Source organism: Archocentrus centrarchus, chromosome 11 (assembly GCF_007364275.1).
Source record: "Archocentrus centrarchus isolate MPI-CPG fArcCen1 chromosome 11, fArcCen1, whole genome shotgun sequence".
Taxonomy (NCBI): domain Eukaryota; kingdom Metazoa; phylum Chordata; class Actinopteri; order Cichliformes; family Cichlidae; genus Archocentrus; species Archocentrus centrarchus.
The window spans coordinates 20,846,849-20,871,941 of NC_044356.1; the positions used below are offsets into that span (position 1 = coordinate 20,846,849).

Consider the following 25,093-nt stretch of genomic DNA (forward strand, 5'->3'; position numbering starts at 1 on the left):
TCTACGGTGATGGGAGGTAAGAGTGATGAGAGTTTCTGCCGAGTCTGGTGGATTTTGTTTTGGAGTGCATCTATGATGAAATGGACCAGTCTTATCCTTTCACTCAAAAGGTGGTTCTGTGCTCTCCACAGGATTTGTTCAGCTCTATGTCCTTTTACAGTGGACCCAAGGTGAAGACTCTTGGGAACCAGTCTGGACTGTCTGTATCTGGTTCCCGTAGTCCGCTAACTTCCTTGATTTCCTTTCATACTCCCACACCAATTGGAGGGTGTTCCTTCCAAAGTGCAAGGCAATACGTCTGTGTAGGTTCTCAGTCATCCAGGTCATAGCCCCTTTTCACTGAGATTTTGACATTCAAAAGGCACAGGTAAGCACACTTACTTCCATTTACTTTTTCCAGTAGCAGGGCTCAGGTAAGTATATAGTGTGCATGTTGGCTCGTTTGATCATTTGTCTCTGGTTTCACCTTTTGTGCTACAATCCACTCTCACACAGATTTCTGCTGGCTGCCCAGAGCGGTGTCTTCGGCTCGGTGTCCGGTGAAGTTTGACCTCTAGCTCTCTCTGAATCTGTCTCTGGCTTTAGGTCGGATAAGTCACCCTAATGAAGAACAAAGTTACGGAGGAACTTGAACACGTGCTCTTTTCACCTGCTGAGGTAAGGTTTTCGGTCATGCCGTCAATGTTTCCAATCTGGTATTTTCAAAATAAAAGCTGAATATTTATGTCTAGTTTGCCTGGTTTCCACTCAAATCATATTTAAAAAAGAAGAAGAAAAAACATGTACTCACACAATGTCAACATTGTGATAAATATTCAACAATCCAATTTATCTAGAAATAAAAATGCTTTTTTAAAATCCACATTTTACATTTATTCAAGGAAATTCCTAAAAAGAAGTTACAACTTGTACATTTAAACACACCAACTAAGCTTATTTCCATATTTTAAAACTGAACGATTAATTCATGTAGCAGTTAGTATACCTTAATTGTTGAAGTTTATATTTACATATAGTTACCTTCCTAAAACAATGGCCTATGTCTTTTTTTCAGAAAAAACAAAAAACGGAACCAAATATTGAAAGTATGATGATTTAGGCAAAAATAAAAATTTCGTTTAAAAAAAAATGACTTAGGCTATATTTAGTTTTTATAGTCAAACTTTTGTTCTTCAGCACTGTTATTTATTTATTTTTTTAAAATATGATTAACATTTTACATGTACTTTTGACTGATGCTTGTGGCGGTTCTGTTCTGTTTAATCATGACAATAAAGTTATTTGAGAAAAAAAAAAAAAGGTTACCGGAAGCTGGAAATCACAACATGAATCTACAGAGCAGGGGCAGTTTGTGGGAAATAACCCTGTTCAACACTTTTTACCTAGAAAATTATCGTCTGTGTCAGCATGCCTTGTGGAGGACTTCTGACCTCTGATTTACGGTACAGGGTTGGAGCACAGCTGTCGTGTCGAGCGGCGAACAAACGATGTTGTTCTTTAGAGTAGTTGTCAGTGTTTATTTGGCGTCGGTCGTCGGTGAAACGGACCCCGCTGCGGACTCGTCGTACGTTGCTGCTGTGTACGAGCACAAAGTAATCCTAAACCCGGACCCACGCGTGCCCGTGTCCCGCCACGATGCTCTGCAACACATGCAGAAGAACTTGGATATCTACGAGGAGCAGGCAGCCCGGGCGGCCCAGCAGGTATGCACACATTTAAATCTCTATTTGCGAAACAGCATTACTTGTTACTTTGTACTTCTTCATGATTCTGTCTGGTATGTCCTTCTAATTATTGTACTTATAATGAACTATAATTAGTTAAATTAAAGCTACTGCAGAAGAAAATTAAGACAAACAGTATTCACAAGTCTTCCGAAACCAAACACTTTGGCCTTGTCACATTTATTTCTGTTTTTCATTAAACTGCCAGACGGTTCTGTCACAGTCAATTTTTAACTCTGACTTTTTATGACCTGGTCATTGCTGTTGTAGTATAGTCTCGTATGACAGCCGTCCACCTTTAGTTACCACTTTCTGATTCATTAACAGCAAAAACAAGACTGAATCCTTTACTCTAATATCTGCTGGTCGCTCATAAGAATAATCATTATGTCCCTCAGTACACAGCCATTAATGCCTCACCCTGTATAAAGGAGTGTTAACTGCCACCGCAGCAGATTAATAAGTCTTCATCTCCCTCTCCTGTCTCCTTTTCTCTCTCAGGGTGCTCAGGTCCTGGTGTTTCCAGAAGATGGTATTCATGGATTTAACTTCACTAGGTCAACCATCTCTGGTTACCTGGAAACCATTCCCGACCCCAAGCAGGAGAGCTGGAACCCGTGCACAGAGCCTGGCAGATACAACAACACCGAGGTTCACAGTCAGATATTTACATTTGGTGATGGCATACACCACAGACCACAGACATAACCACTCCATGATAGTAGTTATGTTGCAGTTTTGGTTTTTTTTGTATTGCAACAAACAGGATCTCACATCAACTCTCTCTCTCTTTCTCTCTCTCACACTCACACACACACACAGAGTAAGTGCAAAATAATAGCATATAACAATAATCAGTAATATCAGTAACATCATTCCAACTTCAACCTCATTCAGAGGTTGGGGAATGGACACATTTATCTAAGGTGCTTGCTATGCTATAAACTCACACCATCTTCAGCGAGGCTACTACAAACCCAAAACTGATTTAAACTTGCTAAAGAAACATAAAGACAACTGTAATGTCTATAAGCATGGAACAAAAGAGAGAAGCCCATTAACCGCAGGCCCTCACAGACTGACTGGATGGGTCAGCGTATGAGAAGCAGACACATTTAAAGAATTCCTCATTCGACAATCGTAGCAATATCACACATATTGCAGCATGAGTGCATATTTTCAACATGTAAGTGATAACGGTGTCATTTCTCAAATCCACAGCCCTGGTAGTGGACTCATCCTACACTCTTCTCTCGCTCTCCTCCTTCGTGCATGACTTTTTTGCTTTGGCTTGCTAAACATAATTTATAATGCAGTTGTGCTGATAACCTACTTTGTAAGACACTCACCAAAACAAAAAAATTGTTGCATAGTTGACGTCAATATGTTCACGGGCATTTTGCACAAATGACAGGGAGCAAGGTCGAGAAGTACAAGTAATATATTTCTCAGGATGCCCCTCTGCCATCAAAACTTTTCAGAAAAGGTGCTTATTTTAGTCAGTAGAGTGTTAAATACCTGAGTAAATATTTACAGCTAAAATTCAGCTCATAAAGAAAATGTATACTGCATAAATAAAGTTAGGCTTTGATTCACAAGATAGAACCATGACTTAAACATAGAGTGGAACTCATACTGTTCCCACATTACTGTAACACTGTGAATATGTGAATCCAGTAAATGGTAGAGAAGGGGCACCTTTGATAATCACTTTGGCTGGATCCCTCCTACCTTCAGGGCCTCAGTGGGTTGCTCCATTTCCCCCGGTGGATGTTACGCCTTTAGCAAACACCTCCTACTCTGACAACATGCCACTGTGTCTTACTCTCATCATACTTGAGTAGGTTTGTGACTCATAGGTTCTCCAGAGGTTGAGCTGTATAGCTCGTCGTAACAACATCTACCTGGTGGCCAACATGCCTGACCTGCAACCCTGTCCCCTGAAGACGAGCCCCTCCTCGTCCTGTCCTCCTGATGGACGCTGGCAGTTCAACACAAATGTGGCTTTCAGGTGCAGTTTAACTCAAAACAAATTTCCTTATAAACAGTTTCCTTGTCTGTGACCTCTTCTCCCCAGATGCAGTGCATGTGCCTTAATAAAGACTAGTCATCCATATTTCCACCAAAAAAAGATTGGCACTAGTTTGCTGGTGTCAAAGTTGAAACTTTTCATGTCAGTTGCTATGGGAGGAGCTACTGCAAGAAATACCAACTATTCTGAATACTACAACTGAGTGAAATGTGGACTGGCAGCAGTGACTGCATCATTTGAAAAGAGTGATCCGTTTAAAGTGTCTTCTTTCATACAGGTCAGATGGCCTTCTGGTGGCACGCTACCACAAACAAAACCTCTACTTTGAGGAGTCCTTTGACACACCTCCAGAACTTGAAGTCATAACGTTTGATACACCTTTTGCTGGAAAGTTTGGCCTCTTCACCTGCTTTGACATCCTGTTTCATGATCCTGCAGTGGTCCTGGTGGAGAGGGTATAAAATATAATCACATACACACTCAGAATACATGTCAAACTGTGCTGATATTGACTTTGATATCCATTGCTTCTTTTTTGCGCCTCTTTTAGGGTGTGCGTCACTTGATCTTTCCAACAGCCTGGATGAATCAGCTTCCCCTGTTGGATTCAATCCAGTTTCAACAAGCATTCAGTCTGGGTGCTAACGTCACCCTACTAGCTGCCAACATTCGTAACGACCGACTAATCATGACAGGAAGCGGCATCTATACCCCGTTTTCTGCCACCTACCATCACGCTGGGAATGGAGACTCAGAGGAGGGCAGGCTGCTGGTGGCCAGGGTGCCAGTTTTGGAGCCACTGGGAGTGAAACATAATACAGCCAAAGAGGAGGGGGCAGGTGGTGGTCAGTCCACATCATCAGTGGCTACAGATTCTGGGTACTGCTACCAAGACAACTGTGACAATCCTCCTGATTCAGGCCCTTCCTCTTACCCCACCTTCCTCTCATCCATGATGTATGACCCATTTACTTTTGTCCTCTTGAACGAGACTGAGGGCGACATTAAAGTGTGCAACGGCACTTTCTGCTGTCACCTGCAGTACAGGTGGTTACTGCAAGACCATAAAGAGCTCTATGCACTCGGTGCATTTGCAGGAACACACACTGTCAATGGACGTTATGCGGTGCAGGTAGGAATGAAAGAATTTTGAATATTTATCAAATGCTTAAAATTGACCATGACTCTGCTCACTTTGATTTGCCACATCTCAAATATCTACAGGTGTGTGCAGTAGTCCGTTGTGCAGAGTTGTATCAGAGCTCATGTGGGCAGATAGTGGAAGAAGCAGAGTCTAAAATGGACTTCTTGTTGGAGGGGAACTTTGACACCAAATACGTGTATCCATCCATTCTGACAAGCCGAATGATCCTGGAGCAGCCAGAGAATCTGGAGAAAGCTGCAGATGGGAGAGTGACCATGAAACATTCAAACATGAAAGCTGGCCTGGTCACCGCCTGCCTGTATGGACGAATGTACCACCTGGACAATGAATGAATCAGGAAAATAAAATTCAGTGTTATGGTTAAGAGCAGCTCTGTGTTCTGTCTTATAAAATAAATCAAAACAAATGTCTTTATTCATCTGTTACTTAATCTTTACAGTACAAACATTGCACCAAGTAGCAGTCATCCTCTGTGTGAATGTTGCATATTCCTCAAAAGGCAATATTTAATCATTTCTCTCTCTCACACACACACACGCACGGACACACACACACACACATCCACACAGTGTCAGACACCTTCCCCTGTCTCCTGTACACAAAACAGACATTGAGAAGTTACAGCATTGCAAGTTAACCATTCCTTGGGCCCCTCATTCAGTTCATCAGTTGTACAGTACATGGGTCTAACATCCACCAGCTGTCACAATCAGCTCTCAAAGATTCAATCACCACCTGGAATAAATACGTAGGTTTCAATATTGACTTTCTCTCCTTGGAATCAAAAAATGGTTCCTAGTCACAAACGCAGCATAACAAGTGTCCTAGAGTGACAGTCAGTGGCTGCCATGAAAGCTCAAAGAACTCTGGATAAAAATCTCAAGTACAGTAGGGAAAACGCTTCTTTAGCTGGTCCCAAAAGATTGTCCCCCAGTTTTTTTCATGTCTTAAAAAAAACAAAACAAAAAAAAAACAGTCCTCTTAGCTTTTCTTCACCAGATGCTCTTCCAGCAAATGGGAATGAAAATCTCTGAAAAGATTTAAAACCACTCCAGAAAGTATCCTGAAACAAAAGGAGCTTAATTTTAAAATGAAAGCATTGCTTTAAAAAGACGCTGGCCATGTTACTGACCGTACAGTGATGCTGTCGGAAAATGTGTTTTCAACTTATTCTATATTTTACTACATTATTATATCAGTGCATCTTCCTCGGGGTATGCACCTGAAGGAAATGAGCATCTGGTTTAGACAAGGATTATTTTTAGATTTGAAGAGGCTTACCTAAAAATACTCTGCTCTATTTTCTGCCTTGTCAGTCTTTTGTCAGTGATCTATTAAGGCTCCTGAGTGGCTGGCTACCCTGCCAGTATTGACGGTCCAGTAGTCCTCAGTACGTTTCTGAATCTGAGTCATTCAGTTCATCATCTGCAGAGACAGAGGACAGCGGGCGCTCCGGCCTGCAGTAGGAGGTGTGGTCAGGCCTCAGAGGGGGCGGATTATCAAAGGCCACACCTTTGGAGATGTGGTTGGAGATGGGGTGATGGTTGATGACTGCTGGAGTAAGAGAGAGTGTGGGCAAAGCTGCTATGGTGACCATGGGTGAAGTGGGCATCATTGAGTTGAGGATAAGTGCCAAGCAGTCAGCTACATCCCGATTGGGAGCACAGGCCAAAGCTGGAGTGTAACCTGGAATAAAAGGAGTAAGGAGTTTATCTTACACAGTAGAATTAGACCTAAATAGTAAGTGTGAATACAGTGAGATGAAAGCTGACCATTCTCATCCACTGCTAACACACTGGCTCCTTTCCCCAGCAGCTCCTGGACCACCACTGTCAATCCCTTCTTAGCTGCTACATGCAGGGGCCTGCAAGTAGAAGTATTACAATAAGTCCACACTGAGCTTTGCAGGTTTTTCCTGCTGTTTAGGTGCACCATGAAGGTTCTACATACGTCTGCAGAGCAGCGTTGGTGCAGTTGATGAGGTTCCTGTCACTCATTTTCTCCAGAATTAACAAGGCACTGGTCTCGTGACCCTGAGAGGAACAGAGAGTAACAAAGTGATCCACAGTGAAACCGACCACACGAGACGTGCAACAATGCTGCCTTTGTCAGTCTGCTATAGGGATGGTGTTCTGTGCTTCAGATATACGGTAATCTTCCTCAAGGCTTTAAAAGGATCTTTGTGTGATGCTTATGGACCAGTACTTTCAACTTAAAATCTGGGACATAAAAGGCATGGACCCAAATGACCTGCTTTTGTTCCATCTTGTAGGCATAGCCTTTGTGAAAGATACAGTAACATAAGAAAATAGCTTTTATTTGGGTGAGTAATCCTTTCAAAAGCCAAAAATGTTTTAATACTGAATGACTAAAGAACATTTACCGTCTCTGAATAGCTTTTACCTTGCTGCAAGCCAAATGTAATGCAGTGTTCCTGTCTGCATCCTGCAACGCCAAGTCTGCTTTGGCACTGCTCACCAGCACCTCTGTAACAAAGCAGTGGAGATAAATACTGGGAAAAGGTTAAGAAATTGAGAGCCATTAGCACCAGTAGTTCATTCATATATCAGTAAATATACCGACCCACAGCATTGGTCTGTCCATTCAGAGCTGCCATCATCAGCGGTGTTCTGTGTCTATGGTTGTCAACAACATTTGCCTGAGCTCCATGGCTCAGAAGAAGGGAAAGACACTCCACATGGTCAGAAAAAGCAGCAGCATGAAGAGGAGTCCTACATAAACATCAACACAGTTATTGTAAATAAGTTTCTGCTCACACAGAACGACCCCCCCCCCACATACATGGTGTAAAGTCTGTTTGCATATCTCACCTGCCCTTAGAGTCTGCCGCGTTCACAATATTTGCACCCAGAGAGTCAATTAACATCTCGGCCACTCCCTCATTATCATTAATACTGAAACACACAACACAGCCTGTCACACACTCTTAGAGCAAATCCATCCTCGTAAACATTCATGGATCCAAACAGACAGAGCCTTACACAGCACAGTGCAGTGGGCTGAATGAGTTGCCTTTAATCTTCCTGAACATCTCCTGATCTAACAACACCTCCACACATGCATCATACCCTGGAAAACAGAAGAAGGATAGAAGTAAAAAAAAAAGAAGAATCTAGAGTTCTGTGTCTTAATACATAAAATATCACATTTCTCAAGCATGTCATGTTGTGTTCCAGTACCATTATAGCAGGCCCAGTGCAGTGGTGTGTAGCCTTGGCTGTCGGTGAGATGTGTGTGACTGTGTAAAGTGCTGGTGGCCTGCAGCAGGGCACCCAGGACAGCCACACGGCCAGAGGCAGATGCCAAGTGCAGAGGGGAGCGGCCTTGGATGTCCTTTACACCCACACTGGCCCCCCGCTGGAGAAGGGCTTCCACACACTCCTCCTGGCCTGTTACAGCCTATGTGAAATATACAGAAAATATTAGAGTCTACAAATACAAAAATATAATATAAAACATATATTACAATGTAAAATGTGATCTTAGTAGGTATGTGTGGCTATCTCACCCCTCGGTGTAGCGCTGTCCTGCCCCAGCGGTCCTGATTCTCCACACTAGCTCCTTGACTGAGCAGAGAGTACACACACTCTGTATGTCCACTTAACACTGCCAACATCAGAGGAGTCCTGTAAACAGTGTTGATGCACAACTCAGTAAGAATGTGTAAGTGCTCAGCTGAACAACACAATAGCATAATAAACTCTCGGGACAGCCTTTAGCCTAAGCTTTTTTTTTTTTTTCCTATGAACACACATACACACTCACTGTCCGTTGGTGTCTTGTGCGTCCACATCAATGTGTTGGTCATTGTTGCTCAAAAGCAGGCGCAGGCACTCTGGGTGGCCATTCATAGCTATAGCAAAATACAAATTTTATTTTAAGAGTCAGAAATTGAACCTCTTTCATGCAACGTGAAGGTGGGTGCCTGTACATATACCTGCAGCATGTATGGCTGTCTGTTTGTGAATGTAGTCATGGGTCATGGGTGAGGCGCCGTGGTGCAGCAGCAGAGACACACACTCCTGATGACCCCTTAAGCAGGCCAAACTCAGGGGGGTGCGTCCCTCTGGGCTGCGAACATCCACATCAAGCAGGGATGACAAGAGCACTTCTAATGCTCCACAGTGTCCGTGGTAAGCCTGGACACACAAACACACAAAACTATATTAAATGGAGTGGCTCTGGCTCATTAATTGGAAGGCTGGTAGTTCGATGCCCGGCTCCTCTTGTCTACATGTAAAAGTATTCTTGGCTAAGACACCAAACTCCGAGCTGTCCCTGATGCATCCATTGGAGTGAGAGTGTGAGTGTGTGAGGCTCAAAGTGCTTAGGAATAAGGAAAAGGCATTTATATGAATATGTGTGTGTGTGTGTGTGTGTGTGTGTGTGTGTGTGTGTGAGTGGGTGAAGTGCTCTAACAGCAAAGTGCTATAATAGTTACCAGTCCCTATTTAATGGTAATGTAGAGTCAAAGATGGATTGAAAGAGAAAACATGCTAAAAAAATTAATTTATTAAAACTCACTGCCAGATGGAGCGGACTGATAGGAGCGTGGCTCTCTGAGTCATTCAGGATGTCTGTTCCTGATGTCTCCATTAACTGAAACAGAAATATTATTCGTTTTGAATCCAGATTTGCACAAACCCTGTTCTATGTTCACTACATTTACTGAAAGATTATGAAAGGTAGTTGATCAGGAGAAAAACACAGACATGTGCCACAAGAGGTTTTAGATTTTAAAATGTTTTTTTGTTTTGTTTCTCTTTTTTTTAAATGCATGTAACTGTAGACTTTCTAATATTATAGATTAATAAGACAGAAAAGGGTTCACAGTAACATTACCTGTTAAGCAGTTGTTGTAGCCACTGCACTACAACAGGGGGAGCTACTTACAAAGCTACAGCGAGTACTACAGTGAGAGGCTGAAATATCTCTTACCACATCAAGAGGCGTCTCACTTGCCATCTGAAAGAAACACAGAAAGACTTTTTCATATATTGTCACAGATATAGATTTTAGTTTCAGGTTTTAGGCACATTTTTTTTCTCTCTGTGCTGCAGCTGTACGCACCAGCTCCAGGCAGAGTGTGCGTCCATAGGCTGAGGCGTAGTGCACTGCACTGTAGCCCTGTTTGTCTCTCACTCCTGGATCTGCATCATTCCTTAAGAGGTACTCCACACATCTGACAGAGACCAAAGTGAGGAGATTTCTTTTTTAAACAAACACCTTAAAGTTGACATTAGGGATTCTTTGAATTTTAATATTTACAGATGAAACACAGAGCAGAACTTACTTCCCATCAGTGTCAGCAGCAGCAGCGTAGTGCAAGGGGCTACAGCCTCTCTTGTCCAGCTCATTAACGCTTGCCCCGGAACCCACCAAGGCAAACACACACTGGTAGTTACAGTTGGCTGATGCATAGTGTAGTGGAGCTCTGAGATGGTTAGTGAATTCAAATGAGCCATTATTTATATATAATGAAGATTTAATGTCATCAAAACGTTACCATTGTCTCTACCCCTTATTTTATTCTCCTTTTAGCAACCACAATTGTGACACCCGCACAATACCATTAGTCAGATTTTTACCTCCCAAAGTTGTCTTTCCTGTTAAAGTCTGCTCCCATGTTTAACAGCAGGTTCAGACACTCCAGGTTCCTGTGTGGAAAGACAACTTTAAGAGGGACTGTTGTCTTGATGTACCCATCAGTGGTATGACAATTACTGTAAGTACAACCACATTACATTTACAAAGTACATGCAAAATATTTTAAATTAAACCTAAACGTGTATCAAATTGTTAAAAAAAAAAAGAATGGATCAAATGCTATTTAAGAAACAAAGAAAAAGAGGAGCAGAAATCAAAGCAGTAAGCAAAAACAATCACCCTCCAGCTGCAGCAGCGTGTAGACAGGTCCTTCCAAAGTCATCAGGAGTGTCTATGTCAAAGGCTGCACAAATATGCAAGCTGCATTAATTTTGATGTCAACTAGGTGATTCCACAGGCAAGAATGGAGTCAGCATGAATGTACCTGAGGACAGCAGCTTCCTGCAGCAATCTGAGAAGCCGCTGAGAGCTGCCAGGTGCAGGGGGAACATCCCGTGAATGCCTCTCCTGTGTAATTTAAAGACAAAAAAGACAAGTCATTGCATGCAAGCATTTTTTCTGACAGAAGGAAAAAGCGATTGCATGATTGGGTTCATCCTGATTTTAACCATTTCCAGGCTAAGCAGGAAGATCGACAGATGGTGAACGTCAGCTGTTACTAACTTGGCGGTGTTGGCTCCATGTTTGACGAGTGCTGTAATGATGAGCTCATGGCCACAGCGAGCAGCAATGTGAAGGGCAGTGTTTCTGCTCTTGTCCTCACAGTCAATTTCAGCTCCTACACATACATAAAAGGGGATATACGCATATTTTCCATAAAAAAATGAACACTCTTCAAGAAAAAAAAGCATATTATGCAACATATGCAGCACATGGTACACTCTGATATCCAAACTAATTTGAATCCATGCATGAAACAGCACTCTGTGAGGGCTCTCACCATTTTGAATGAGAGCCTGGGAGCAGGAGAACCTTCCATGTGTAGCTGCCATGTGGAGGGGAGTCTTACCATCCTTACTCTGCACACATGGAGGGAAATACAAGAGAGGGATGGCAGATTAACACATTTATGATTGTAAAATGTATATATTAGGGGTGAAATACATTAAAGCATCAGCTATTCAACTATGAGTCTAACTCATAGTTAGAAACATAAAATGAACAGAAGCTATCACAGACGCCCCTGTGGACCACATACACACCCACACACAAAATGCTTGAGCAGCTTGCTGCCTTAGGGAGTCTCCCTCCCCCTCCATCATCCATATGGCCTTGCATCTTGTTGCTGTAGGGACCCAATATCAGTTTCCATCACTGCTACCAAAGTGTTAACAACACAGCCGTTTTAGCTTTCTACTAGATTCTAAGCATGATGCATACTGGAAAGAGCTGAGGACATATATGATAAAATGCATTCTTTCTATAATATATACATATGATCTTTTTGCACCTGCTTGTTTCTTTGTAAACTAAATACTATCACTTCAGTGTTTTTAACTGAATGTAGACATTACCTGCAAGTTGATGTGAGCTCCGTGGGCCAACAGCAGCTCCTGGCACAGTGCCCCCTGGCGTGAGGAGGAAGCAAAGTGGAGAGCAGAAAACCCCCTCTCGTTCACCTGAAGCCAAGGGACCAAATAACAGGATTCAACACACAGTAACCATGCACTTACTATGTAGCAAAGAATGATGTGCACACACCTGGTTAACATTGGCTCCTGCCTTGATGAGCTCACCAACAACCACATCCTGTCCATTATAACAAGCCAAATCAAGTGGTGTGTTGCCATAGGCATTCACCTCATTTACCTATGCACAGAGGAACAACGTTTCCATTTAAAACCTTAATAACCAAAGTAAGAAATTTCGGTAATCGTAGATGGCATTGTACTGACATTGGTGCCGAGGCCCAGCAGGTAGTGCACTGTGCTGCTCATGCCACTGGAGGCAGCTGCATGCAGTGGGGTATAAGCCTTCTTGTCCTTACAGTCGACCTCAGCTCCACTGGCAACCAAAAACTTTACTACCTCCAGGTGACCTGATAGAGAGAGGTACGAAGGAGATGAGCCAAATTCCCTTCTGTCAAAAATTAAATGTTAGCATTTCCCATTTAAATAAATTAACACTATGACCCTAATCTTACCCATGTAAGCTGCCCAGTGGATGGCTCTCCTGTCCTTTTTGTCAAATGCATTAATGTTGGCTCCTCTTGACAGCAGCAACTTCACCATCTGACACACAAAATCAGATTAAAAAGTAGATGATTAATAGTTGCCTCTGTGTTTGTGTGTGTGTGTGAGATTGAGTGAGTGAGTGGGCAAAAAAATAAAACCGACCTCTACATGTCCACTGAAGGCAGCGTGGTGCACGGCAGTGCGTCCCGCCCGATCAGATACGTTGACATTGCTTAGCAACGGGACCAAAGCCTCAGCACAGCGTACCGCCTTATTGCTAGCTGCTACATGGAGCGGAGTCTGCCAGTTCTTGTCACGAGCATTAACATCCGCACTGTGCTTTAGCAACATTGCCACCGCATCCTGAACAGAGAGTGAGCAAACATAAGGTCTATTGGACTATTAATGTGCCAGAGTTTGCAGGTGGCTGTGTGGGTGTTGAGAAAGTTCATTTTCTATTCATAGGAGTCTTTCATCCTGGGGAAAAGAAAAAAAAAACACTGGAAAGTAGAAACTACACAAGGGACTGTTAGTTTGGGCGTGTTGCCCAGGACTAAAAAGAAAAGGCAGGAGCTGAGGTTTATCAAACACATAACCATAGCAGAGTGGTTATTTCCATTTGCCCCCTTTAAGGCCGGATTCCACAAATCTGACAAATTTATCACTACAGCAACAAAGTTCTCCAAATCCTGTAAGTAAAGCCTATAAAATATATTCTATGCAGCAAGTGTTCTTTATCTGCTCCATCAAAAAAAAGACTTGTTCAACATTACTTGTGACAGAGTCAGAGTTGTAGTGGTGTCCCCAAAATACACATTTGCATGCGCGTTTGTGTAATGTGTTACCTCACTACAAGAAGCCACAGCTCGGTGAAGAGGAGTTAACCACTTGTTATCTTTGGCATTAACTCGAGCTCCTTGAGTGAGGGGAAGAGAGTGAGAGAGGGTGAGAAAAAGAGATGTCAGAAAAGTCAAACAGTAGCATACAAAGCACGGGGAAAACAGGGGGGACCTAGAAAAGCTAAATAACCTTAAGGCATGCCATGTTTTAAAAAAGGCTTTTATAGGAAGGGGGATGAGGCAACATTGCCTGGAAGATATAATTCTCCCATGATCTCCTTTTGGCACAGCCTGAGAGTTAAAATAGCCCTGAAGCTGCACCTGTTACTTGCTCTTCATTGAGAAACACTGAACACACACACACACACACACACACACACACACACACACACACACACACACACACACACACACCCTACTCTCATGTTACGTGTATGCTTACACTCAGGCGTGTATGTGTAGGGTCCTCCTGATGTGCTCAGCTCACTTCACAGAAAGTGAAGCCAAAAAAGACTCTTATCAGATGGCTGATACAAGTCACCACGAGACAGTTACAGAGCAGTGAGCATGGCATGGAAATTACTGAGAAAAAGCATGTTATGATGAAAGAGATGACAAACAGGTTTTTATCCCAGTTTAAAATGCACTGAGCTGAATGGAAATAGGGAACTACAGGAAACAAAGGGTAACATGCCATTGATGAAATACAAAAAAAGTTATTTTATAGGCCACAATAAGGGGAGAGAACAGCTAATTATTTATCCTTTCAGTATTTACTCGCATCATTAATGTCATCATGTAAATAATGCTTTTAAGACTCGTGTCTGCATAGTGCAGTGTGAGTCAAAGGAAATAAACATAAGGAAAGGTAACAGGGATACAGAAATAATAGGGATACAGAATGGATTAATGGATGAGCAAGCTCAAGTAAAATTATAACTACAGGTGCATAAATATTAGGTAGAATTTAAATCAAATGCATGGCATAATGGGCTTAATTTATAGCTTCCAGAGCAGGGATATAATGTTTACCTGAGAGGATGAGAAGTTCAATGATCTCAGCGTCTCCCAGGTAAGCTGCAGCATGCAGCGGGGTCCGCTTCTCGTTATCCTGGGAGGACATTACAAAACAAAAACAATCAATAAAGCGCAGGTTTCACTTTTCATTCGGGTCACACAGGCACACATCCTGAACTGTGACAACATGTGTTGCATGCCAAAACAAAATTGATAGCCCTTACACTGTTGCAGACCACAGGAAGTGCCATCGGTGGAAAATATCTATCATCTGTTCACTTTTATTCTTCACTTCACTTCATCATTTCACCCCACCCCGTTGCTTTACCCCACCTCTCTCCTTTTCAGTGCAACTGAGAGCAATCAGTGAAGTGGGGCTATAAACAAATCTCATGTGACTGCAATAGGCTTGGGCTAGTGTTGCTGACTGCAGGGAGAGTCGGTGTAAAGACCACAGCATTATAGACCCACAGAAATCATACTGGGAAAATACACTCAAGAAGACAGGGACACAGACTGAATGAAATAAATGAAAATGGAACGATCCACAGAAGGTTATGTCCCTTTCTCATCTGAAAGGTTAGAGTGTTACAAACAGGTCATATGTCCTGCCAGGCTGGCAGATATATAAGATGCAGAATACAGAAAGCTGCCAAAAGAACACTCCGCCAGTCAATCGATCAATAGGAACCCAGATCAGCTGTAGGCTGCCGGCTGACTGCTGATTTCCTCACTGTTGTTTACGTGCCCTGTGGCAGCAAAAGGCAATGCTAATGTTTACATGTGAATTCTTGCTACAGAGGTAAAGCAAATCAACCTGAAGCAACAAAAGTGTGACCTACCTGAATGTTGACATCCTCTTTCTTGAATATGAGGGAGCGAACTTCATCTGGGTCAACATTGAAGATGGCTCTTAACAGAGATGGCTACAGAGACAAAAAAGAAGAAAAAATGATGAAAAAATGCCAGTGTACAGCACTATTTGCAAGGCAGTAATTTTCTAGGCTGACAAGTGTGCTATCAGTGAGAGTTACGAGTGTCACAGATGGAAGAGCCTTGCACAGAGAGAGTATAATCCCAGGCTGAGACAGAGCCATAGGTCACATATGGCTGTATATCACCTATTTGTTTATGAAAGTAGCAGTTTTGGCACACAACTGTTCAACTCTGTTTGGGAGGGGTTAACCCTGAGCGCTCTTGCCACGTTGTGCAGGGACAATATAAATAAAATGTAAATGTTAAAAAAAACCAAAACAAATAATAATAATAAAAAAACAGAACAAATCAAGATCATCTAGGAATAAAGAATTTTCTTTGCCTTACAACATTTGGGTAATTTAAACGAGTTATACAAGGTGTGAATGTGCTTTCAAAAGTGATGACTTCACAATTACGGGTAATGTGTTGTCTTGTGACTTACATGTCTGTGTCTTTGATAATTAAAAAAAAAAAAAAAAAAGAAACATGTTAACATGAAACCAATTTATGTGCAAAAGGAAAAACTTCTATCTATACTTCATATTCTCTCATTTGGAACTGATAGTCTGCTGCACAGCTGACAGTTGGTATTATATCGACTGATAAAAAATTGCACTACCATGTCTTATCTTTGTTACTAAGATTTGAGCAATGTAGAAATGTTACGAGTGCTACTGTTCTCTGACAACTGGATAATTCTTTCAGCCACCTTCTTTCAAAATCTAAAGGCTTTTTTTTTCTTAAAGCTTTTCTCAATATTGATTATACTAAATTTACTGTAAGCAGTGTTTTCCATGTGCTGCAACATTACTGAAAGTGCACTGACAGGATGCTAACAACATGGTGCTTATTTTGGTGAGGCTCTACGCTTCAAATGCTGCTGTTCGCCCTTTTGCAACCTATTAATGGTAAATGGTAAATGGACTAGTTCTTATATAGCGCTTTTCTACTCAGTATGAGCACTCAAAGCGCTTATACAACCTGTTTTGCATTCACCCATGCACTCCCATTCATACAAGCACTTCCATTTTTATGAAGCTAAGTGCTTTTAATTACCTAACATTCACTCACATTCATACTCCGACAGAACGGTCGGAGAGCAACTTGGGGTTAAGTATCTTGCCCAAGGATACATTGGCATGTAGCCCGGAGTAGCCAGGATTCGAACCGCTGACCTTCCGATCAGTAGGTGACCTGCTCTACCTACTGAGCTACAGCCACCCCTATTAAGTGTGTCTATTGAGGCTCCGTGTCTAATCTCACAGACAAACCTTTTTCATTATAGAGGCTAGCCATGGTAAAGCACTGCTATTGAGTATCTATACTTAGCATTATATAATATTAGTAAGCACTATAACAAGCACTTCACCTTATTCTCAGCCTCCTTCTGTTTTCCCCAGCCTGCTCTCATTTCATCCCAACTAAAAATAAGTGGGGCTGTCTAAAACGCCAGCATCCGTCTCTTGCCTATTACACTGATGACCACTGAAATAATCTAAGTGATTGAAGGAGGTCCCCGTGCACAAACCCTGTCATCACAGCCGGCCTATCTTCTCTGGCTTCCCTCTCTTCAGTGCACGCTTCAAAGAGCAGTTATCATAAGATGAACAGGCTTATTAACATGTTTCAATGGAAGGCTTGCCCTTTATACAACAGGCAGTGGAGACTACAAAGACCAGGCTTTGCTTTTAATCTATACAAACCAGAACCCTTCTCATGTGGCAGGACAATACTTGTGCTATATTTAGTGGACACACAAAGTCCATTGTTTTATTATAGAATGGGACATGTAACAGCACAGGTTGAAACATCAGACCAGGACTAAAAAGTCTACTTTAAATTCTAGTTAATGCTTACACACAGAACTGTAGATGGCATGCTATTTAAAAGCAGCAAAACATGCAAATTTAAAGATTCAGCAAACACTGAATTATTACAACAGCTCAGCAAACGGTCCCATCTCACCTTGTCGTCCTGAGCGGCTACCTTTCGAGAGGCATCATGGGATCTGCGGTCTGGGGATGATTTGGGCCGAGGAGGTGGGGATGAAGAACAGGGCTCATCCTCCTCTACCTCCTCCAGCACCACGATACACACACGGCTAGCCCGCTCAGACCGCATCAGGAACAAACATTCGCACACCACACAATCACCCACACATGCTCTCTCTGTCACTCACACACATGAATACACAGTGTTCCTTCTCACATATGTGCACAATTCAGCAGCACAAAGGTCAGCAGTAAATCCTGTGCACATAGTGCTTTCCTCATAAACAAACGCTGGACATCTTCACCAAATAAAATCCACACTGAAATCCGGCTCTGTCCTCTATCTGTCAGTGTTGCTTTGCGGCATGTCTCTTTATCATCCTCCTCCTCCTCCTCCTCCTCCTCCTCCTCTCTCCTTCTCCACACTCACACTCTGTGAGCAGCAGTAGCAGAGACGGCAGGGAATTCCTTTGCGTAATGGTGGCGGTAAGAGGCATGCGGCAGAATGAGCGGCACACAGGAAGCTACATATCCTCACTGCTATGCTGCAGCCAGGAGCGCACATACGCAACTGATGCAAACACACACACACACCCACACACACATACAGAGATGAGCACAGACAGGGGGGGGCAGCAGCACCTAATGTATGTGTGGGTATGCATCGCTCATTTCAGGCAGACTGCTGAAGCCAGCTCTTTCAAAAGAAGAGAGGGATAGGAGAGGGAAAGGAGGGGGAGGGGAGTGCAAAAAAGAGAAACAGACAGAGAGAGAGAGAGAGAGAGAGAGAGAAGGGAGGAAAGGGAAGTAGGATAAAAGGCAAGAGAGACAGGGAGAAATAAAAAGAAAAGGGGCAGGAATGGGAGGGGATAATTGTAGGCAGGTACTCGGAGCACTACAGAACAGTTGTGTAAGTTGACAGAGAAAAAAAAAGCAAATCAAAGGGATCCAAGTTATAAACAGAATGATCAGATTTACTGGGACAAAGGACAGCTATTTTGATGTATCACTGTAACCAGGTCACTTGCTGGAGAGTGCTTATCCACACTGTCCACCTAATAATGGATACTTCCCCTGCTTTAACTATAAGAACAAAAGTGAAAGTCTAATGATGCTGTTACAGTAAATGCTGCAATCTCAAGGAATAGAAAGCATCCTGTTTGTTGGCATACATGCTTGTTTACAACTGTACCTTATCTAACCTTTGTCTTATGATTTAGTGCCAGTCTTATAAAGGTCCTATGTCTCTTATTGCATATTAAAATAATAGTGTGAAAGGTTACTCATATTTTGTTAAATGGCCATGTTTGAGGCATCTAAAAAGCTATAATCAACGTAGCTTGTTAAAAGCAAAAATGTGCTGTTTTTAGCTAAATAGACAAAGTAAGCATTTCATAAAGTTTCCTTTCATTCTATATACTACAGAATCAAAGAAAATGAATGCCACATTGTTGTTATTTTATCATGTGTGTGCGTGTGTGTGCCTCTGTCCTCTTTGGTGTACCAGTGGCGTAGCTTCAGAAGTTCCCATCTCCTCATTATAAAACTGGAACCAACTGGCTTTGCCAGAGAATGTGAGGGTAGCTAACAAGACCAGTCTGTGCGTGCATTTCTGTGTGTGTGTTCATTTGTGTGTGTGTGTGTGTCTGTCTCCTTCATATTCAACGCAGATCCTAAAAAGAGCAATCTTGCCAAGCCACACATCCCATTAACTCAGAGGGAGGAACGGCGCAAGGCAAATGAGAGAGAAATTCATTTAGATGGAGACTTTTTGCAGGCCTAAATTTTAAGTCTAATGGTTTTACCATTCAGAAACTTAACATGAAACACAACATACAATTTCTCTTCTCCTACAGCAATCACACTGGCTTTACAGATTTACATCAAAAGCACAAACAAAGAATGATTTTCAGGAAGCAAAGTATGTAAACAACCAGCGTTTGTCTATCCCGCTTGCAAGCACTGGGGAAACTCCGAGCAGAGCAGCCCAAAGATATTTACAAAGCAAATTTGTTGTAACCTGCCAAACAGAAGTGAGCATTTCTGGAAGCAGTAAAAACAAACGTCTGGAAAACTCCACATACAGTAAAATGAATGATCAACAGCAAACAAGTTCCAGCACAAGAAGAAAAGCTGAAAAAAAATACTGGATTTGTGCAGTACCACAAATCCAGTTTCACTACAACCTGTTAGCTATTTCCTGAGAGACCTGACGTGACAGTGTGCATGTGTGAGAGAAAGTATGCAGGCCTGTACCGACCTCTGCTCTGACCCAGCAATAGGATGCACGGTGTGTAACGTAATCCCAGTGCACAAACACAAAGGCAGGCACGTGCTGCTACACGCGTGCATGTGTGCTGGCACACACACACACACAGACAGCAGCAATCAACCTGCTGATATCAGCTGATACCTTGCGATATCTTAAAAGGTTTCAAAGATCAGTAGATTATGATCTGCGATAAAGCTATGCTGTTGTTATGTGTATGGTGGAGGGATGTCACCAGATACTTAGATAAGATAAGATAAGATAGTGTTTATTTGTCACATGCACAGTTATACACAGTACAATGCACAGTGAAATGTATTTTGTACCTGCAACCTAATAAACACACACATATAAATAAGAAGAATAAAAATTAAAAAAGTAATTCACACTATACACTATACTCTAAATACTATACACTATACACACTTTTTAAATTATAATATTTACATTGTGCAATAATGGTCCAGTTAGGGCTCAGAGTTGAGCAGACAGATGGCTTGTGGGTAAAAACTCTTCTTCAACCTTTCAGTCTTAGCCCTCAGGCAGCGGTAACGCCGGCCTGATGGGAGCAGGGAGAAGAGAGAGTGTCCAGGGTGGCTGGGCTGTTTTAGGATCTTCATGGCCCTCAGCCTGCACTGCTTGGTGTAAATGTCCTGCAGGTTGGGGAGGGTGGTTCTGATGGTCCGTTCAGCTGAACGAACCACCCTTTTTAGGGCCATGAAGTCCTGCTTGGTGCAGTTTCCCATCCAGGTGGTGATGCTCCCACGCATGATGCTCTCGATGGTGCAGGTGTAAAAGTTCCTGAGCACCTTGAGTGGGAGCTTGAAGTCTCTCAGCCGCCTGAGGAGGTAGAGACGCTGTCTGGCCTTCTTCACAGTGATGTTTATGTGATGAGTCCAGGACAGGTCCTGTGAGATGGTCACTCCCAGGTATTTGAAAGTGTCCACTCTTTCCACCTCAGCACCACTGATGACAAGTGGATGGTAGTCCCTCTGCTGCTTCCTGCTGAAGTCCACGATCAGTTCCTTTGTTTTGCTGACGTTGAGCAGGAGGTGGTTCTCCTGGCACCAGTTCTCCAGGCGGGAGACCTCTCTCCTGTAGGCTGTCTCCTCATTGTGAGAGATTAGTCCCACAACAGCAGTGTCGTCAGCAAACTTGATGATGACGTTGGACTCTGACGTGGCCTCGCAGTCATGGGTGTACAGTGAGTACAGCAGAGGGCTGAGCACACAGCCTTGGGGGGATCCAGTGTTGAGGGTGAGGGAGGATGAGGTGAGGTGACCCACTCGTACCACCTGTGGTCTGCTGGTCAGGAAGCTGTGAACCCACCTGCACAGGGATGGGCCCAGGCCCAGGTCCAGCAGCTTAGAGACCAGCCTGGAGGGAACTATGGTGTTGAATGCTGAGCTGTAATCTACAAACAGCACTCTCACATAGTTCCCCTTACCAGTGTCTATGTGTGAAAGGGTCTTGTGGAGGAGGAAGGATATGGCGTCATCTGTGGATCTGTCTGGCCGGTATGCAAACTGTAGTGGGTCGAGGGTGGTGGGCAGTGAGGAGGTGATGAATGTCTTGATGAGTCTCTCAAAACACTTCATCACCACAGAGGTGAGCGCTATGGGCCTGAAGTCATTGGGGCTGCTGGGGTGTGGTTTCTTTGGGACAGGGACTATGATGGACTTTTTAAAGCAGGTGGGAATCACACACAGTTTCAGTGAGAGGTTGAATATCAGTGTAAACACAGGTGCCAGCTGGTCAGCGCAGGTCTTAAGGACACGTCCACTAATACCGTCTTACTTACGATACCTTTAAAAAACTACACAAGGAAGAAGGTGACCAGTGCAGCTGCTGCGATAGCTCTGCAATGACTCATTCGGGTATGAAAGTATTTTGCGGTGTCATCCTAAAATACATTACCATTTTGTGTGAGACAGCTAATATTGCTGTTATGAAATCATCTGTTTCACAGGCTGAAATGTTTGTAAAGGATGATGTTATTAAATTTCCTCAACTAAGATAATATAACTAACTTTATACCTTGTAACATAAGCAGCCATCCTAATACTTCAGTCTGTGTCCTGACAACAAAATATAATTTAAACATTTTAAATGAATGGTCTGCCAGCATCACATCAGTGATTTAATACAACTTTTTAAGCAGACACAGTATAATCTCTCTTTTTCAAATCTTGTGTCAGTAATATATGTATGATAATATCATAAATAACTTATGGTCACAGACACTCTCACCATCTCTATACTTTAATTAATTTGCCAGAAACAGAGTTAAAGAAGAATTTGACTCCTGTGAGCACTGGAGAACAGGCATATTCTGTACAGAAGAGTCGGTGCTAACCACTGGGCCACTGTGCTGCTTTATGCTTCGATTATACTCAGACACAGGCACGGACAGCTGGAGACCCAACAGCCGAGGAGTTATTCCTGTTACACTTCTTTGAACTCCGCTTAAATTCCACCGCCTTGGGCGCACGTGCAGCTGGCACGTCACTCGGACCCAAGCAGCCTTGAGCGGACCCGAGCAGACTAGTGGATGCGGAAACTATAATTGAGTTTACATAATATGACTAAATAGGCCACAGCACTCTTGACTTTGGGAACCACCGGCCCACACTAGGACTATAGGCCTGAAAATAAAAGCAATACAACAATTACGTTGTATAAATACTGCAAACACAACACTTGTCCACAAAAAAAACAACATTTGCATGATACTCAGAAGCTCTGTGGTGACTGGCCAGTGCACGGCATGTTTCTGCTGTATAGAGAGGTTTCCTTTGAGAAGTCCCAGGCAAGTAAACACACAGAACATGAAGTACTTGAAATAATACTGACAGTATAATAATAATAATAAAAAAAAATAAATTAAAAATTACTCGATCACTTTAAAGCCAGACCACACAGCCTGGTTAGGACTCTGGCCATGTTCCTGGGCAGCAGGACGCCCTCTGGAGGACAAATATATTCTGTTACCCCCCCCCCCCCCCCCCCCCCCCCAAAAAAAAATGACATTCTTGTCTCCAGTTCGGCCCTCTGAGCCCTTTAAGTGTGACTATTTTTGTCCCTTTGTACACTTGTCAGCAAACAGCACAGTGAACAATAGAGAATAGAGGGAGATCTGACCACACACACACACTCTTCCGTTCGTTGCGTGCTTGATGCGAGACTGCTCAGGCCAGGACAGGACACTGAGCCCCACAATAACTGACCCACTTTTTTTTTTAGCCAAACTCATCAGACCTATTAGAACAATGTAAGCAAACTGTGACTCAACATATAATGCAATTTCTAAGCAGTCAATGTCACTATACTGAACCACTGATAAATCATTGCAAGTGTAAAATGAAAAAGAAAAGTTTAAAAAACGAATCTGTAATCCAAAGCTGAAAGTATAGCCTTGAATGGCAAATTAATAGTTATATGACAACTTGAATGACTGAATGATATGAAAAAGTGACCACATAATATAAAGACTGAATAGTTGTATACAATATTATGTATTTAAGCTGTAAATAATTACAGATCATTTCACTTTTGTTACTGCTTAGGAGAATATTAAGTTCTTATCAGTTTCAGCATTAATTATAATCACAGAGGAAAGCAAAGATTCAAAATCTTTTCCTATTATAGATTTATCTTTATTACTAAATGTAGGATTTAAGAAGTTTGGCACTTGCAGTAGAACAGAAATAAAACACACTATGAAGAATAATGACACAAAGTGTAAAACTCCCAGTTATAGTTAACCTATGCACATATTCATTCTTCACATATGTCGACAAATTTTACCAAATTAACAAAGCCCCTAACGAAAATTCTGTCTTTTAAGTAGATTGGTAAGTACACAATGCCGTTTAAGTTAGTTTTCTTTTCTTTTTTTCTCTCTAAATATAATTTTTTTACAATTCCTGTTAAGTAAAATGTGTTTTTTGGTCAACTATATTGATAATTTATTTTTTTTCCTAATTAATTACATCTCTTCTCCTGCCAAGCAAATGCACAAATGTTGCATTATTTTCCTTTGAAAATGTCATATAACATACAAACTGGTGTCAGTGGGTCAAATTGTATGAATGCATAAATAAATTAATAAAAAGTGTATAACAAAAACACAAGAGACAATCCAGCCCTCGCTAATGCCCACTTGGTATTACTACCCTGAAGAAAGCAGTGTTTACACCAGCTGATCTGAGCCTGTGTGTAACGTGTGACTGCTGAGCGCAGCTGTGAAGGATTGAGGGCCATCACCAGTGGCTATTTCAGCGTGACAGCCTTTCATATCGCCAGCAACAGGTGACTGCCCCCCGAAGCTGCCGCGAGAGCTGACAAACTCCCCAGGCACAAAATCCGCCTGCAGTCGGTTAATTTGTAGGACGCTGTCCAGTCCACGACATCCACCAAGTTACATTATTAACCTGACAAGGTGTGTCAGGCGTGAGATTTGCAGCTGTTTATTCGCATTAGTAGGGGCACAGGAGTTAGCTAGCCTCGCAGATAACCTCGTAGCTATCCAGCTGTGTTCATTGGTCCATCACCACCAGCAACAGCAACACAGAGAAACCGTTAAAGCACCCAAAGTTTAGCATTAAACAACTTTAACTGAACTAAGTTAATGTACAGTAACAGATGGAAATACGTTAGCATGCTTCTTGGCGTCTTTTTCTGTTTACGGTTAGCTACTTAGCTAACATATTCGATGTTAGTCGACTTAATGATAAGAATGATGCAACATTAGCCTAGGATTTAGATCATTTAAAAATGAACGTTTACATGGCAGGCTTAAGCCACTATCGAGAAACTGGATAGTTTTATGTTACTGAAGTCAAGCAAAACGAGCAGTCAATGTAACACGGCGCTCTTTATCTTCGTACTGTAAAAACTCGCGCAAACTGGCGTTAATCACTGTTAACTCAAACAGTCGAGCTGACTACACGTCAGCTAACTAAATTCAAACGAAGGGCAGCATTTACCTGGTCCTGTATCTTCAGCACAGCCATATTCCTCGAGTTAAACCAAAGAAGGCAGCAACTCGCCTGGGAGTTACTGTAAATTACCCCGGGCAGACTGAAAGGGAAAAAGACGCTCCTTAGCGGCTTCTCCCTCTTCCTGTCACGGACGGAATCACTGGGAATAAACACGGCAAGAGAGACAGCTCCAACTTCCCCATATTTTCACCGTTATGTGTCCCGCTTCAGAGGCAAATCATCACTTTGTTTCCCAAAACACAATGAGGTCACAGTATATTAATATGCATACTA

The 25,093-nt window shown here is 42.5% G+C and overlaps 2 protein-coding genes across 4 annotated transcripts; one reads left to right on the forward strand and one right to left on the reverse strand.

Moving 5' to 3' along the window:
• The first annotated feature begins 1,306 nt into the window (after positions 1–1,306).
• Positions 1,307–5,328, forward strand: LOC115787848 (biotinidase-like). 2 transcript variants are annotated; one of them, XM_030740598.1, is made up of 6 exons: positions 1,307–1,703; positions 2,226–2,375; positions 3,584–3,735; positions 4,034–4,211; positions 4,307–4,888; positions 4,981–5,328. In XM_030740598.1, exons 1-6 carry the CDS (start codon positions 1,488–1,490, stop codon positions 5,251–5,253), a joined length of 1,551 nt encoding a protein of 516 aa, XP_030596458.1. In that variant the 5' UTR covers positions 1,307–1,487; the 3' UTR covers positions 5,254–5,328. The 2 variants fall into 2 exon arrangements, with proteins under 2 accessions (XP_030596458.1, XP_030596459.1); XM_030740599.1 differs by having other exon boundaries at positions 1,507–1,703; positions 2,226–2,400.
• LOC115787847 (serine/threonine-protein phosphatase 6 regulatory ankyrin repeat subunit A-like) lies at positions 5,307–24,832 on the reverse strand. Of its 2 annotated transcripts, none has more exons than XM_030740597.1 (29): positions 24,806–24,832; positions 15,422–15,505; positions 14,595–14,673; positions 13,569–13,639; positions 12,886–13,086; positions 12,693–12,780; positions 12,445–12,587; positions 12,251–12,358; positions 12,064–12,168; positions 11,490–11,568; positions 11,213–11,327; positions 10,974–11,056; positions 10,829–10,892; positions 10,531–10,599; positions 10,236–10,376; positions 10,013–10,124; positions 9,881–9,907; positions 9,467–9,541; positions 8,880–9,081; positions 8,708–8,795; positions 8,451–8,568; positions 8,122–8,341; positions 7,924–8,011; positions 7,753–7,836; positions 7,505–7,653; positions 7,325–7,407; positions 6,872–6,954; positions 6,694–6,785; positions 5,307–6,607 (listed from the first exon to the last, which is right to left on the reverse strand). In XM_030740597.1, the coding sequence occupies exons 1-29, from the start codon at positions 24,830–24,832 to the stop codon at positions 6,309–6,311; spliced, it is 3,177 nt and encodes a 1,058-aa protein (XP_030596457.1). In that variant the 3' UTR covers positions 5,307–6,308. The 2 variants fall into 2 exon arrangements, with proteins under 2 accessions (XP_030596457.1, XP_030596456.1); XM_030740596.1 differs by lacking the exon at positions 24,806–24,832 and adding an exon at positions 17,523–17,678 and having other exon boundaries at positions 6,309–6,607.
• Positions 24,833–25,093: the final 261 nt, after the last annotated feature.